Below are 17,675 nucleotides of genomic sequence, written 5' to 3' on the forward strand. Positions count from 1 at the left end.
AGTAAGTCAGACACAAAAGGACAAATATTGTATGATCTTATTGATTTGAATTCATTAGAATAAGAAAACTCATGGAGTCAGAATCTAGATTCCAGGTTACCAGAGGATGGGGTGGGGACAGGGAATGGGAAAGTAAGGCTTAAAATGTACAGGGTTCCTAAATGGAATGAAGGAAATATTTTGGTAGTAGGTGGTGGTGACGGTAGCACAACATTGTGAATGCAATTAACAGCACTGAAATATATATCCGAACGTGGTTAAAAGGGGAAATGTTAGATTGTATATATTGTAACAGAATTAAACAATTTTAAAGATCCAGAGAACTACGCTCCATAAACAGTGAACCGTAAGTTAAACTGTGGGCTTTAATTAATAGTATAATAATAAAAATGTGCAATTATTGATTGTAACAAATGTTCCACACTAATGCAAGGTGTTGGTGGTGGGATGGTATATGGGAATCTTGTTTTTTATGCATGATTGTTCTATAAACCCACAACTTCTCTGATATAAAAAAAGGCTTCCGAGCAACCAAAATAATGTAAAGTTCAAGTGTCTTAAGATGACACCTTTTACTTGGAAGAGCTAATGGTTAATTTGTATGTCAGACATGATCCCGATTACAAGAATAAAACTTAAATATATAGTAATTTAAAAAGCATTTTCATCTCTATTTCCTCATTTAGGCCTAGTTTGTAGTGGATTAGATGATAGAAGATTAGAAAAATGAGATTGGGGAAGTGGAAAAGAGTGTGCTCTTGAGGGCACACCATACACACTGACAACTGGAAAAAGTGACACTAGCAACAAAGGAAGGGGGAATATCTACCCAGAAACCCAAAGCAATATATGTCTTCACATGACAAGTTTATATGATTTATAAGCCTTAATAGACACTCCAGGCTATATATCAAAAATTACAACAGTGTAATAAAAGATGCTTATATTGATGACTGCATCATTAAATAAAAGTTAGCCTATGTTTATCATGCTCTGTTTAAGAGGTAAATTGAATTAGAGGCAGGAAATGTTTTATAAATATCTTCATTAAAATATTTAATACATTTTTTTTAAAGGTGTTTGTTGGTGCTTACAACTAAAGATCTCAGTGCTCTTGGAAATTATTAGTGCAGGATACCAATTTCTCTAATGATGATAGTAGCATCGTGTGTTACCAAAAATATAATGGTATAATTTTAGCTGTGGTTAACATACGTTTGATGACTGGCTGGCCGTCTAGTTACGTTACAAACTCGATACTTTCGTTTCATCTGTCCACAGTGGGTCACCTCAACTTTAAGACCTGAAGTTAAAAAAAAAAAAAAAAGCCAACACATCAATATTAATTAAAATCATAGTGGCAAAAAAAGATACATATATTAAATGTTGCCTTGAAAAAGGCATCACACTGGCCCTGGCACTGTGGGATCAACAATGCCATTCTGACCAAAAGGGGGAAAAGAAGAGTAACAAATAAGGTATCAGTGGCTGAGAGAGTTCAACTACAGTCAAGAGGCTATTCTGGAGTTCACTCATAAGCAAGCTTCAGTTAGACACTGCTACCTATCATAGTTTGCCAAACCCCAACCAAAATCATTCCTGCCAATCCTACAGAAACACCTAGGGCATTATATAAGATCCTACAAAGGTTCCACGCACTAGGGTAACTTTCTAGAAACCAACAACCTCCAGATGGGTCCCTAGACAAGATAAGTCCTGAAATCTAGAGGGGGCCAGTCTCTCCAGAACATCAGCTAGTTCCATCTCCTTACCCCATAATACAGCCAGCTCCTTCCAACATGAAAAAGTTAGAATGGCCATAGCCCCAATACCCCTAAAGAGTGGGAGAAAGATCAAAGGTGATGGTGGAGCTATACAGAGAAGGTAGGGTTTAACAAATGCATATGATTCCTGAATCACTAAATTGATAATTCTTTCAGTTTCTAGTATCTTACAGTAGCTAGAAATAAAAACCTAAAATTGTGAAACTGTAACCCATATCAAACTCTGAAATCTGCTCTACAACTAATTTTTGCGATGTGCTTTGAAATGTATTGCTTTTTTGTATATACGTCATTTTTCACAAAAAAGAAAAAAAGTCGATTGTGATGATGAATGCACAATGATATGATGATATTGTGAACCACTGATTTGTACACTTTGAACGATTACGTGGTATGTGAACATATAATATATAGATCAATAAAAAATTTTAAAAAGGCATCACATTGCTCAGGGACAAAATTTGCAAAGATATATGGACAATTTCATCATTTATAGGCAAAAAGCCTCAGCCTAGAAGAACTTAGGACCCAGACAACTTTATCTGTTCATCTTACTTGAACTTATTAATTTATTCAATAAATATTTAGTAGGCATCAACTATATTCTGGCACTTATCCTAGGGTCTGGTGACAGCCCTCATAATGCTTAAATTCTAGTGAGAGAAGATAGCTAAGAACAGGATAAGACATTCCAAAAGGAGAATAAATTAACTTGTGTTATTTTTATTAAAATGGAAGGTTTTAAGTAGGTAAGGGTAACAGTTACTGAGTGCCTGATACATGCTAGATACTGTGCTAGAAGCTTTAAAAACCTAATTGCATTTAATGCTCACAATGCTGTAAGACACATGCTATTATATTTATAGATGAATAAACCACGGTAGTTAAGTAATTTGTTCTAGGTCCCATTGGCTATGCTGGGTTGGAAACTCAGGTCTGTTTGACTCCAAAGCCCATGCTTCCTCCACCATCCTGAGCTGCCTCTCCGAGACTGCATTAATGCAAATACCTACCTCTAATTTCTTTGGTAAACTTGACGCGCTGGGAGTCTGTTAGAGGTTTGGTCTGCTCATTGATGTTCTGAATGTCTAAAACCTCACACATGAACTCAATGATAGGCTGAGCCCGGTAGAAAGCAGTGGCAGATACTGAGAAACAGAGAGAAAGGACACTTTGCTTCAGGGAAAGGGAAAGGACCAAAAAAGTCAGCCAAAAGTATAACATGTAAAGAGAGTTTCATCATACCATCAATATTGAGCATCATATTCCACATAGCAGGTCTCACAGACTGATGAAAGCCAAACCAAACCTCCCGACCCCCTCCCAGGGGGTGGTAATAGCCTTCAGGAGGTGAGAAAAAGGACCGGCCCACTGGAGTGTACCTGAGAAAGAAGAGTTTGCATGTTTCACAATAAAAGCTTGAAAGGTCTTTCATTTCACCCTCAACTTTGCAAACTGAAACCAAGTTTGAGCTGTGGCTTATGCATCATTTCAATGGCTCCAATGCAACCTACCAAAAATGTCTGACATTTGTGGGAAAGAATACAAACCAGGGTACTAACCTCATTGAGGGAAGGTGTCTTGTGATAACATCAAGTGCTTGTACTGAGTCATCTGGGACTTCATTTAAATGCCCAGCCAAAGCTTCTAAAAGCAACTGAAGGCTCACAACTGATACCCACTGAACAGACACTTTAAAGGTTTGGTCTTTACCCTCTCCTGGAAGGGTCACCTCCATATCAACCTAAGGGAAACATACATAGAGAAAGACACACTTTTAAAGGCTGGGGGAATGATTCCAGGAATCATCAAAATGCAGAAGGATGTTTATTTAACATTTTCTGTAATTGCAAAACATTGGAAACAACCTAGGTGTCACCAATTGGGGAATAATTTAATATGGAATATTCTTTAAAAATAAGGGATATCTAACGGTGTAGAAATGGAAAGAGCTACCAGACATTGTTAAGCGAAAAATACTCAATTCATCTTCCATTATTCATTAACTAAGGATCATGAGAATCTGGATAAAATAACACAAAGTTATTATCACTATGAAAAACAATTCTAAGAACTCAATAGTATCAGAAAGGGAAACATGCTTATCATATGTAATTACTACTAAATGACTTACATCTAATAAATGTATCTTGCTATTAACACTCACCCTATCCCGTCCGATTGGTAGTGGATGTGCCGTGTACATGTTTCTTTTCCCATCATATCCAGGCTGCCTATCACCAAATATTTGCATCTTGAAGTGTCGCACCATTGTATCTACTACCTCCCTTAACAGTAATGGAGATACTGGCAGTTAGCTTGGAAAAATAGTGAACAGTAAGGAAAGTATCACCAAACCTATCAACAGCTAAATTCAGGTCAAAACTACTCAGAAGTGGTGGGCCACAGTGGCTCAGCAGGTGGAGTTCTCACCTGCCATGCCAGTGACCCGGGTTTGATTCCCGGTACCTGCCCATGCAAAAAAAAGAAAAAAAAACTACTCAGAAGTAACAGCTAAAGTTACAATTGAACCAGTAATTTGAACAATTTTAAGAAGTAGCAACAAGTTAACAAGAGCAACTACAAGATAAGAACAGAAGCAGAGAATAAAAGGAGAGAGAAAAAAAAAAGGAAAGAGAGCATGAAATTGATGGCATCCACTCAAACTCCTGCTTTCTAAAATTCTCTTCTATAAGAAACACAGAATGACCAATCTTAGGTATCTGTATAAGTTTGACATGGATGCTCATCATCAAATGATAGTTTGTAATCAAATCAATGCCCTTACATATTGGAAAAGAAACCAAGCAGGAATTCAGAAATCTGAGAATCAATCATCCTAACCTGTATCACATCCAAAAGAGTAGCAACCCCTTTGCCTAAAGCTGGTGATTTATTATTCTGTATTCTGTTTTTGTTTTATTTCACAGTGCCCCCAAATATCGTAGACAAGGGAGTGCTGTGAAATCATATATATATTCTATTTCCAAAAAGTTTCTTTCTTTTTAGATTAAAAGCCTTTCTCTCAATCAAGTATGCATAACTTTACTTAGGTGTTCTTGCATATATGAGAGATCACCGTATGCATACCCTGAAATAAATGCAACTGCAGGGAAACTGAAGTATACAGTATGGACAGACCTGGGATCTGTGAGATTTTGTAATGCTAGAGTGAATAAAAAGTCAGGAGCTATACATGTGCAGTCTTACCAACATTAGTGAGCTCCATGCACAGAAACTGTATCTTAAAAGCCAAAATATAACACAACTAGCTAATGCCATGAAATCTGCGGTAAAGTTACATGTTTACAAACCAAATCATGTAACTGAAAAAACTGATGGAGAAATGTAGTATCATATACTTCCCAAAACAAAAGCTAACTTAAGAATTGCATAGTCTTACACTGGAGAAGGGTAATTTCTCACTTTATATTCTTAAATTATGACTACAAAAAGTTTTATAGTTAGGAACATATTTTCACCTCTATCCTCACTTAATATCCACAACAATCTTATAAGACAAGTGGGTAACTATCAGTCCTCATATTAAAGAGAGGAAATAGGGCGGGCCACGGTGGCTCAGCAGGCAAGAATGCTTGCCTGCCATGCCAGGGGACCCGGGTTCGTTTCCCGGTGCCTGCCCATGTAAAAAAAAAAAGAGAGAGAGGAAATAGAATTAAATGTATTAATTAAATTAATTAATTAAAGAGAGAATGGGCAAGTGACTTGCTTCACAATTATTATGTGGCAGAGTTGGACATGTTCATCCTTCCATATCTGTTTCTTCATTTGTAAAATGCTGATGACAATAATAACACCTACCTAAAGCCTAGAACAATACCTAGCACATGGTAAGCACTCACTAAAATACTTGTTGAATGAATCAATGTTAACCATTACTACTACTTCTACTACTATTGATCTTTCGTTTAGTAACTACACTATATGGCCTCCTCACAGGAGATTGAACTATACCAGAAAGCCAAAGTATTGATTTATAATGAGAAAAAAAAGCCATCAGCACAAAAACATTTCACTTGATGGCAAGAGCATCCTTTGGAAAGTAAGAATCTTAATGTCAAAGACTGCTTGAATATTACTACATGGAATCAGAGAAAAGGAAAGTGGGTGTCCTCAGAACATTGTAAGAATATTTGCTACTGGACATTTTTGCTGTAGAATACTTCACACTTGTTGTATTTCTGCCATACAGATCACAATCCTTATATCATTTCATCAAAACTCCTCTTGGACAAGGCTAGAAATAAATAGAGTTTTTCTCTGAGCTTACTTTTATCAATAGTCCAAGATAATTCACCTGCCCTTATACTTACATTTTTCTTATATCCACCTCTAATCCTTAATAATAAAATAATAAAATCTGAATTTCTAGATAGTTCTATTTGTCATAGACACTAATGTTTTCACCTCTTTTATATATTTCTGTTACCCGTGATCAAGGAAAGAGTAACCCTTCTTCTCCTTCATTCTGTACTTATTTACTGATAGAACAATGATGCATCCCACATCTGAAGAGTCTCTGGAGGAGAGCGAAATATAAGAGAACCTGCCATCAAGAGACTTACCTTTTTTAGAGAAAAATAATACCCCTATCTTGAAAGAATTTAAAGAACAATATGATATATAATAAATGAATTGCATACATTTAAATGCATGAAGCCTTTTTTTTTTTTCCTAATCCTTACCTGTTGACTCTACGAGGCCGCTTTTCTGGTTTAATATCCACATCATAGTGATATACATCTATTTTAGGAATCTGAACCTGAAAATGATTGGCTAAGAGCCTAATTTGTTTTCCAACAGTTCCAAGGCCAGGACGACGAGGGGGCTGAAACAGGCTGGCTGGAGGTCCTAAGGAGATTGAAAGACATTTTATATGCTATTTGGTCATGAAGGATAATATTTCCTCGACGATGATGATGACAATGATAACTATAATTTTTGAGATCTTTGTAATTCACGGACCATATTCTGATATAGAGTTTGGAGAGTTTTGATCTAGGTTATCTAGATTTCTAAATATTTTTCCATGTTGCTGGTATTTTGAAAATGAGGACATGGAAATTAGATAGACAGACCGATGAATTCTTCTCGGATGTACGCTTGTATATTAAACCTTTCATGAGTATTGTGGCTTTATGACAAGGCTTGCAAACTTATATGCATTTTTAAAATAAAACCATCTTTAAAGTCTGGTATCCATCATCATGCTCAGGCTAGAGATTATCCATTAATTCCAAATAAATTAGGCTGCATTATTCTAGGTTATGCAGACAAGAGAGTTTAAGCAATAGCTATATTTATCAATTTACTTGCTGATTTTAATAGTGAAACAATGCTAAACCTTCTTGTCTATAATCTGATATTTTTAGAATCTGGACAATCCAAGAGTTTCCTGGTCAAAAGCTCTAGTTCATTTTCTCAACAAACATTTATTAATTTATTACATGCCAAACCTGCACTGAGGACTCAAGAGGAAAAAGAAAGAATCCCTGCCTTCAAGGAACTTAAAGTCTAGACAGTGGTTCTTAACCAGAGGAGATTTTGCACCCCCAAGAAACATTTGGCAAATGTCTAGAAACATTTTTGGTTGTCATAAATGTGGGGTGCTATTGATATCTAGTGGGTAGGGGCCAGAGATGCTGCTAAACATTGTACAATGCACAGGAGTCTCCCACAACAAAGAATTATGCAGCCCAAAATAGCAATAGTGCTGAGGTTGAGAAACTCCAACAGACAGCACACTTTCCAAACTATTCCACTGATGGTCCACATGATGCTACTTCAAAAATTAAAAAAAAGACAATAAAACTTCCATTAGCTTAAAAAAAAACTTGCATATTCTCTCCCCTTCTTAAAATTCTGATGCACATTTTTATATTAAATTCTCTAAAAGTCACGTAATAAATAAGCCTGATAAACTTTAACTCATCATTTATTCAGCTGATTTTTCCCTAGAACTCTTTTCTTTTTTTTAATTTAAATTGCCATCTACTAATATCCAGAAAAAGGGGGTTTTGTGGAATGCAGTTTGGGATATACTGGCCTAGAAAAAACCTTATTCTCTTTTGATGATAATATCTAGTGTATATTGACCTTAAAAATAAACATATTTTTGGCTATAAATAGGTGTCAAGTAAGGTGGGCTATGGTTACATTAGAAAATTACAACATGTCTTCTTACCATAATGACTCTTCACTGAGAGCAAAGAAAATTCACTAAGGAAGGAAAATTTTGAAGCAAGAAGCTGCTCTATTTTCATAACCCTTAGGAAGATTAGAGAAAACACTTCAATAAAATTTGGGTCTATTGTTGAAGATCACCTTATACTAACATATTTCATATATTAAATTTGATCGTCCATTCTTCTCCTAAACTCTATTCATCCTTCAAAACTCAGGTAAGATGTGACCTTGGAAAGCCTTTTGTGATTCACCCAGACTCGAGAATGCACCCTATGTGTTCCCAAGACACTCAGTATGTGGGAGCACTTAGTACAAGTAAGGATAAACCACTTGTTAAATTACCATCTCCTCCACTAGACTGTAAGCACCTGGAAGAAATGGACTACCAGTTCATCACTGTCTCCCCAAGACCTAATTCAATTACCAGCATATTGGAGGAATTCAACAAATGTTTAAACATTACTGATAAGCCTTGTAGCAATTCCAGAAAAAACTAAACAGGAATTTAGTTGTCCCTAATATCCCCAAATTGACAATTATTGTTCAATAAAGCAAAAGCACATAATTTATACTAAAAGTATTATTATTGCTTGGAGTTGAGTTCTGCTTCTGGTATACAAGGGATTTACACTGGGTGTGATAATATACTTAAGAACAAGGTAAGAGATAAATAATAAATACTCTCAGAGGTGATAAGCATGCTGAATTGACCCGATCAATTAGGTTTATACATAACCTAATCCTGCATATTCCAAGATATACTTAATCATTATATCATAAAGCTGGATTTCTTGCTCAAGGATATATGATTCTGATTTAAATCATAAGTAGAATCCAGGTTATCTAACTTTCAGTCCAGTGCATTTTTGGCCCCCCAAAACTTCACAATCCTATGACAATTAAAACCCTCTGAAGTACTTGCAAAGGCAGAGGAATTGAAAGAAAAGGAATTAAAAAGTTGAGAAAAGTAAATATTGCATATTGCTTTTCCTTGGCAAGTGAGAAAAGTCAGAAGGTTGAGTGATCATTTCTTTTAATAAGTTTAGAAGGTTTATTTAGAAAAGCATGTTCTAAAGTTTTACATGCCAAAAACTGGTTTCCTTGAACTTAGCAAACTGTCTCTTTATGTGGCAATAAACAGTGGCTAAGGCTTTTGAACGAAATGGCCTGGTTTGAATCTGGGTTTCAATACTCCTTAGCTGCAAAATGGGGGGCCATTTCTCAGCTTCTCAGTGCCTCAATTTCCTCATCTATAAAATGGGAGTGATATTAATAGCATCTTATCTCATAAAGTTATTGTGAGGATTCAATGAGATGATATATATAAAAGGCTGAGAGCAATGCCTGGTGATAGTAATCACTCAATAAACATTAGCTATTATTATTGCACCATGAAAATGTTATAGTTAGTGCTCAAAGGTCCCTAGGCTTTATATTGGGAGCAGCCCCAAAATTTAGTGATGAAGTCAAAATGAAATCTTGAGAGCTGGAAACAAATGTAAGTAATATAGAATGGAAGAGGTCAGCTTTAAATGAAGAAGAGGGCATTAGATTAGAAGTCAGATGATCCAGAGTTTGATCCTTATTTCACTATTCAGCCTTGAGACCATGATGTAGTCGCTTAAGCTCTCTGAATCTCAGTTTTCTTATTGGTAAAATGGGGATAATACCTGCCTGGCCTATCTCACAGAGGATCAAAAAAAGGTATCATCAATAACCAAAATAGGTGTGTCCTAATTCATTATATTTCTGAGCTGTTGTCAGAAATAGAACCAGGGTTGGGAGCAGAAGAGAGCAAGACCAAGTACGCTTCAGTGATTCTTCAGTGGTGAGGACACGAAGCATGAGATAGGTATGTTGTAACAGAGAAGTAGGAATGCTTCTCTAGGTTTCAGAACAGCCTAGATGAAATATCCCACAAGATTACCAACTCCCTTTGTTCTGATTCCATGCTCAGTAAGGCATTAATTAGGTTTCCAAGGTATTATAACACCAAAAAAGGGAGTTTGCTAGACAGCAGATAGGAAAACATTCCAGCAGACAGGAAAGAGCTATGTGACATTTTGGATTACTCATTAGTGTTTTAAAACATGTTGGTGAGAATTAATTTTCCACAATCTGAACAATCCTGGGTAATAATGTGCAAAAGCTAAATATCAGAAGAAAAGAAGAGACCCTGGGTTCTTTCTGACACCATCCCATTGATCCTTTCCATGAAATTCAGCTTCTGTATTCAGTTACATAGTCTCTTTTGATATCAGCTAATAAATGCAACAGTTGCTTCAATCATAAGTTACTAATAGGAAAGGGAAGGAAGAAACATTTTTTGAGCGTCTACAATGCACTAGTCTCTACAATGTCTTTCACATACATTATCTCATTTCATTTTCACAACAACCTGAAACACATAAGTATTATTATTCTCATTTTATAGATGAGGAAATGGAAGTTCAAAGGAAGTAATTTGCCCGAGGTCATATACTATTAAGTTACTAGATTGGATTTGATTGGAAGTCTGTAGCATTCCTAAGGACTTGATCACTCCTTTAGTCAGGGGATGTATCTGAAGTAATCTAGCATAATACACGGAGGTTTACCAAATAGTATTAGTGTGCCAAAATAGGTTATTTTTAAAAGGCATATGAAATTTGACTTTGAAAGCTTTAAAAAATACTTTAAGCAGCAAATTAAGGTGGGGTTTAACTATTCAGCTATGCAAACAAATTCTAAATAAACAAACCTGTAAAGTTATGAAACTCAAATGGTAAACTGAATTTTCTATGCACTAAACAAAATGAAATACTCCACAACTAAATTCACTAGATAGATGAAGTTTGAATATTAAAGTTAATTCCACCACACCCCTAAACCCTGCCCTACTTAGCCAAAGCACCAAGTAGCCTTTTGGGGCTCCAGGTGGGAGAATCAGGCTTAAATTCACAGGGCACTTATAACACCCTGGAATGGTTCCTCTAGTTTGGGCAGAGATGGGGAGACAACCAGAGGCCAGTCATATCCACAGCAAATTACAGTATCCTAGCACTTTCTCCTTTCTTTTGATGCTCACAACCACCCATAACCCAGTTAGAAGAAAACTCGGGGCATTAAGGCTTGTGCTTGAGTGGGCTGGCTGGTAACTCTCTGCAGTAAGTGGCTAGCCCAGATCACTCTGCGACTGTCACACAGCCTGACAGATAAACAGACACCGGACCACGACCCGCGAGATTTCAGGCCCTTTGAAAAAGGTTGGGTACTTTGCTCCCTTAGCCTTCGAGGGTCATGAGAGGAGCTTGAGGAAAGTTCTTCCTCTTATGCGGGCTCTGGACCGTCTGCCGGTGCAAAGAAAAATAGGGGTGCGGCTCAAAGCCAAGAATACTCCTGGGAGTAGGTGAGGGTCCCTGGCCGGTACGGGTCAGGCTTTCGCTGCACATGCGGTGTCCTCACCACGACCCTGGAGCACAGACCACCTCCCTGAGGTGGGGTCCTACCTCCCCTCCACCCGGAAGCGCGGGTCACCTTCCCTGGCCTCCCTCCCTTAGACCTCGCAATCTGGCCCTTCTTCCAGGCTGGGGTGCAGTCCCCGCCCCCCGGGCACAGTCAGCTCCCCGCGCCTTGTGCAATAGGGCACAAGTTCCCTTCCCCGAGGCCTGACACCCCGAACCCGGGTGAGCACAGGCCGGCTGGACGGCGGGACAGCGAAGTCCCGCACGCCCGCACGCCCACCCGCGGGCCCACAAGGTCCGGGGCCCGGCCCCCGCCCGAGCGCGCTCCTCACCGGGTCCCAGCGCTTCCATGGCCGCGGCGGGGGCCGCCTCGCCCCGGTCCCCGGTGCCTCCCGCTCCGGGCCCCGCCGCCGCCGCCGCCGCCGCGTAACGCTTGATCTCCGGAATATTGGCGCCGGAGGGGCGCCGCGGAGACGCCGGCGCTGGGCAAGGGGCGGCGGCGGCGCGCGGCCCGGGGACAGGGACCCGGCTCCCGCGGCTCTTCCGGCCTCAGCGACAACAAAAACAATCCCCGCCGCTGCCGCCGCTGCCAGCGGGAGCCGGAGCCAACGCGCGCGCCCGCCGGGCGGGGAGGGGGCGCGGGGCGCGCGCGCCCGGGGTCCCGGCTCGCGAAGGGGGCGTGCGCGTCCCCGGATGCGGGGTCCAACGAGCCCGACTGGGGGCAGGGGGCGGGGTGAGGCGGGGACGGGCGCGCGCGCGAGGGGGCAGTGCCCCGAGGACGTCTCGGGCACGCGCCCGCCCGCCCTCACTGCCCGGTCTGCCCAGGGCGGCCATCCCTGCTGCAGGGGGCTCCGTGCGATCCCCCCAATGCTCCTGATACACAGTGCCGCGCAAAAGATCTGGATTCTAATCTTTGCTGATCCACAGACACACTGCCTCACTTCTGTCCGTGCAAAGTGTCCTGAGAGTCATATCAGGTACATCTTTCCTCCCACCCCAGGTCACTTCTTCCGCCCGTCTGTGGCTGGGACCGAGAACCCTAGGATCACCTCATACTCAGCACGTCCCCTGCTGTCTCCATGTCTTCATCGCACACCACATGTCCGGCTGCTCTTCCCTCCCTGTGAGGTCTGGAAACACCAGGAGAACGAACTCTGATGAATGATGCATTCTCTGCTGGTTCCAGGACATGCACCTCAGGTCAGCAAGTTACCAATCACCTAGGGAGAGTCTTGCTTCTCAGGTGTCTTCACCTTAGCTGCTAGGAGCGGAGAGAGCAGCTTCCCCTCCAAGGCAGTATGGCCAGCCCGGCAGTCCCAGCATCACTGGGGCTTCTAGACTTCTAGGGGGAGAACATAGGACTACAGGCCAAGAAGCAGTTTTAGCTGGTAGAAGCAAGGAGCCCTGTGTTCACTAGTTAGAAAGGAACAGGCTGTATGTGTCGTGAGGCATTCACTTTAGCACTTGCAGGTTTACAGCCAATTAATTTTTGTCATTACAAAAAGATTAAATGACATGTGCCTTGCCATGGTGTGCCTTTACAAATTTTTGTCATTACAAAATTTGGGGCACCACCTGTAACCACTGTTAAGGTAGGAATTATTAAGGTAAGTATTTGTACAGATGAGGAAACTGAAGATCAGGGAAGCTAAGTTAAGCTTTGCCTTAGGTGACACAACAATGAAGTTTGGAAAAAATGGCTTTCAAAGACTTGCATCCAATTTCCGGCTGGTTCCATCTCTGATTGCTGTAGAATTTGTCTTTCAATCTAGTGACTAAATTCTAGTCTACTGGCACCATATTCCTAGTTCTTTCCAAGGTATCTCTCTGATAAAATAGGTGTTCACTGGAAACAGAATAGGGGACAGAAGTTTTGGCTGGGAGGAGGTATCCACTAAATAAACTGACCAATTCACAGCTAAGAGGATAAGAAGAATCAACTGGGGTTCCTTAAGTTCTCTGTTCTAGTTTGCTAGCTGCTGGAATGCAATTTACCAGAAACAGAATGGCTTTTAAAAGGGAGAATTTAATGAGTTGCTGGTTTATAGTTCTAAGGCCGAGAAAATGTCCCAATTAAAACAAGTCTATAGAAATAACCAATCAAAGGCATCCAGGGAAAGACACCTTGGTTCAAGAAGGCCGATGAAGTTCAGGGTCTCTGTCTCAAGTGAGAAGGCATGTGGTGAACACAGTCAGGGCTTCTCTCTCAGCTGGAAGGACACATGGCGAACATGGCATTGTCATCTGCTAGCTTTCTCTCCTGGCTTCTGGTTTCATGAAGCTCCCCGGGAGGTGTTTTCCTTCTTCATCTCCAAAGGTTGCTGGCTCGTGGACTCTGCATCTCATGGCTACATCGTTTTGCTCTCTCTGAATCTCTCTCTCCAAAATGTTTCCTCTTCTATAGGACTCCAATAAACCAATCAAGACCCACCCAAATGGGTGGAGACATGTCGTCCCTTAATCCAGTTTAACAACCATTCTTGACTAAATCACATCTCATTACAGTTTCAAACAAACATACAGCATTGAATAGGGATTATTCTACCTTTATGAAATGGGATTTATATTAAAACATGGCTTTTCTTAGGGGGCATACTTCCTTCCAAACCAGCACATTCTCCCACCGTTTAAACTTCGATAAAGCTAAGTTCTCCCACAGTTTAAACAGTGCTGATGGCTTCCAGCCTGGTTGGAGGCCAACTTCATCACCCCCACTCACCAATAACTTTTTCCCATATTCTATTTGGCACCCTGAGCAGAGACCATAGCTTGTTCTCTGGATTGGAAATAGTGTAACCATTTAGCCTCAGAAACTTCAATGATAAATGTCTGTACCCCATAGTTCCAGTAGGGACCTTAAAGTCTTATTCTTTAGTCTCTCAACCCTGTCATTCTTGACCACTCTAATCATCTTCTACATTCTCATTCCAAACCTCACTCACACTCAAGCACCCACACCACCCTCCTGAAAACCTTTCTTACCAAGACCTCCGAAACTGAAGTGTTGTGCTCAGTGAACTCCCCTAAACCTCTGCCTGTTCAGCAAGTCCTCCTTCTACTTCCGCCAGTGCCAGAGAGGAAGCCCTGCCCCAGAATACCACTTCCCTTGTAGCTCTGATGATGGCTGCACCTTGTTCCATATCCCATGTACTGCAAGGATAGGGTGAGGGATTGGTAAGCAATTAGAAATATTTTTGCCCCAACTGCAGATCCCAAACCTTGAATCTTCATGTTAAAACCATGCCTTTAAGAAGGATCAAAGGAGAAAGAGGAGTTATAACAGAGAAGTTAGGATTTAACAAATGAGCATGACATTTGAATCATTATATTGATATTTCTTTTTAATCTCCAGTGTCTTGGAGCAGCTAGAAGGAAAAACCTGAAATTGTGGAACTGTAACCCATAACAAACTGAAATCTGTTCTAAAACTGCTTGTTAAAATGTACTTTGAAATTTATTGCATTTTTGTATATATGTTATGTTTCACAAATATATATATATATATACCACTCCTTTATCCTTTTGCCAACTGGCCAGATCAACACTGTGCCCCCTTTGGTGTTAGAATTAACTCAGCTCCTGGTCTTATGTCCCAATCCAGCTCTGACCCCTGCTACACCGTAAATCCTTAAAAGCAGAGCTGATGCCTTATTCTGGTGTTCATACTTGTGTCTCTACTGCCTAATACCCTACCTGGCACCAAGTACCTTCTTCAGGATATTTATGATATGGATGAATGAATGAGCAAGTAAGCGAGTGAATGTGTAAATAGTGGGAACTAGAAATGATCTAGTGGCAAGTAAGAGGTAAAAAAAAAAAAAAAAAAAAATCTGAGTCAATCTCCAGCTTCTCCAGAGCACAGATTTTCAAGTTAGACAGTCCTGGATTCAAATCCCAGTTCCATTTATAAGAACCTTGCTTCATCTACTGCTCAAGACTGTTGTAAGGAGGAAATTAAATGACACATGTGCATACTCCTGTGTATCTGGCAGAGAGTAAGTGTCTAGTAAGTACTAGTTCTCCTTCATTCCTCCTAGCTAAAAAGTACAATGTGACATCTCTCTGCTCCCCACCACATTGTCTCACTGTTCCTCAAGAGATGGGGGAGCTCAACATCTCTGCTTGTCCAAGAGAAGGAGGTAGAGCTGTCAGGGACTGTACATGTTTATGCATCCTGTGCCTGAGCCACCTGAGGACAGAGACTTGGCTCACCCCTCTGGGTGCCAGGGCCTGGCATAGAGAACATGCTCAGTCAAGATTTATGAATGGAGCTGAACTTCTCGAATGTGTCAGTGATCCTCTGGGGCCAGACTGCCCTAGAGAGAGCCTGGCTAGCAGTTGCTGTGCCAGAAGGCAGAGCTCCAGCCACCCAGGCTGCTTGTATCACTTCAACCTTTGGGCTGCTGGTTTCTGTCAATGGTTTCATTCCCCGGCCTCTCTTCACACCAACTTCCCACAAAGCCTGGAGCGTAGAAGTCAAGGAGAAGCTTCTTTGCGGTTTAAAAACAAGGCCAAGGGCTTCACTCTTCTTTAGCTCAAGAACCTCTTGTTTAAACAAAAATCTTAAGTGGAAGTTAAATTGGAGCCATTCTAACTGTCGGGGACAAGGATCCACATTGAACATGACTGAACCAAGCCAGAACCCCAAGAGCCAGCAAGCACCTGACTACCACATTGAATTTCTGTTACACCTGCTCTACCTGGTAGCCTTGTTCTTTTGCATTTTTAAATATATACTTCATGTACCATTTAAGTGTACAATTAAGTGACTTTAGTGTATTCAGAAGGTTGTGCAACCATTACCACTATCTAGTTCCATAATGTTCATCATTCCAAAAGAAAATTGTGGAACCATTAGCAGTCACTCCCCATTCTCTTATCACCCTAGCTCTAGGTTATGACTAATCCACCTCTGTCTCTATGACTTACCTATTCTGGACATTTTATATAAATAGAATTATACCATATGTGGCCTTTTATGAGTGGCTCTTTCACCTAACATAAATTTTTCAAAGTTCACCCGTGTTGTAACAAATATCAGTGTTTCATTTTAAGGCTGAGTAATATTCCATTGTCTGGATATACCACATTTTGTTTATCCATTCATCAGTTAGTGAACATGTGTTTCCTTTCCACTTTTTGCTTGTTATGAATAAAGCCGCTATAAATAATTGTATAAGTTTTTGTGTGAACACAAGTTTTCAGTTCTCTTGGGTGTATGCCTGGGAATGAAACTGCTTTGATAAATGGTAACTGAATATTTAACTTTTTGAGAAACTGACAGTTTTCCACAGCAGCTGCACCATTTTACATTCCCACCAGCAGTGCATGAGGGTTCCAATTTCTCCACATCCTCACCTACACTTGTTATTTCCCGCCCCCCCCCTTTTTTTTTTTGATAATAGCCATCACAGTGAGTGTGAAGTAGCATTTCTTTGTGGTTTTGATTTGCATTGCCCTAATGGCTAATGATGTTGAATATCTATTCATGTGCTAATTGGCCATTCACTTATCTTTTTAGGAGAAATGTCTGTTCAAATCTTATACCCATTTTTAAATTGGGTTATTTGTCTTTTCATTATTGACTTGTAGGACTTCTCTATGCATTCTAATACAAGTCAATTATCAGATATATAGTTTGCAAAATTCTTTGAGTTCTCTTTTTGGTTTTTTTTTATGGTGTTCTGGGAAGCACAAAAGTTTTTTATTTTGATGAAATCCAACTTATCTACTTTCTTCTTTGGTTGCTTGTGCTTTTAGTGTCATATCTAAGAAACCACTGTCTAACCCAAGGTCACAAAAATGTATTCCTATGTTTTCATCTAGTCCAAGTTCATAAAGATTTATTTTTATATTTTCTTCTAAGAGTTGTTTGGTTTTAGCTCTTTTTCCATTTTGAGCTCATTTTTGTATTTGGTGTGGGGTATGGATCCAAACTCATTCATTTGCACGTGATATCCATTTCTCCCAACACCATATATTGAAAAGACTAGTCTTTCCTCCACTGAGTGAACTTGACACCCTTGTCAAAAATCATTTGACCATAGATATATGGCTTTCTTTATGGATTCTCAATTCTTATCCATCAAATAGCTTAAAAACTAAGAAAAAGAAGGAAGAGAAGCAAGTCCCCATGTGGTGGTGGTGGTGCAATTAGATTCTCTCCTTGGACTTATAGTAAGGGGGTAATCTTGAAGGCAGGGACTTGCTTCATTCATTCTGCATCTGCAACATTTAACAC

The 17,675-nt window shown here is 40.1% G+C and overlaps 1 protein-coding gene across 3 annotated transcripts in view; it reads right to left on the reverse strand.

Annotated features, from left to right (window-relative positions):
• The window catches only part of LOC143674514 (protein argonaute-4), a 104,478-nt gene that overhangs the window by 44,932 nt on the left and 41,871 nt on the right, over window positions 1-17,675 (reverse strand). For 2 of the 3 annotated variants that reach the window (XM_077150319.1, XM_077150321.1), the window contains 6 exons: window positions 6,491-6,656; window positions 3,952-4,072; window positions 3,347-3,528; window positions 3,030-3,166; window positions 2,798-2,932; window positions 1,216-1,303 (listed from right to left, as the gene is read on the reverse strand). In XM_077150319.1, coding sequence (XP_077006434.1) covers window positions 1,216-1,303; window positions 2,798-2,932; window positions 3,030-3,166; window positions 3,347-3,528; window positions 3,952-4,072; window positions 6,491-6,656 — 829 coding nt within the window. Of the gene's footprint in view, window positions 1-1,215; window positions 1,304-2,797; window positions 2,933-3,029; window positions 3,167-3,346; window positions 3,529-3,951; window positions 4,073-6,490; window positions 6,657-11,766; window positions 11,840-17,675 lie in introns of those variants that run through there. The other variant, XM_077150320.1, reaches the window with a different exon arrangement.

Source organism: Tamandua tetradactyla, chromosome 2 (genome assembly GCF_023851605.1).
Source record: "Tamandua tetradactyla isolate mTamTet1 chromosome 2, mTamTet1.pri, whole genome shotgun sequence".
NCBI lineage: Eukaryota > Metazoa > Chordata > Mammalia > Pilosa > Myrmecophagidae > Tamandua > Tamandua tetradactyla.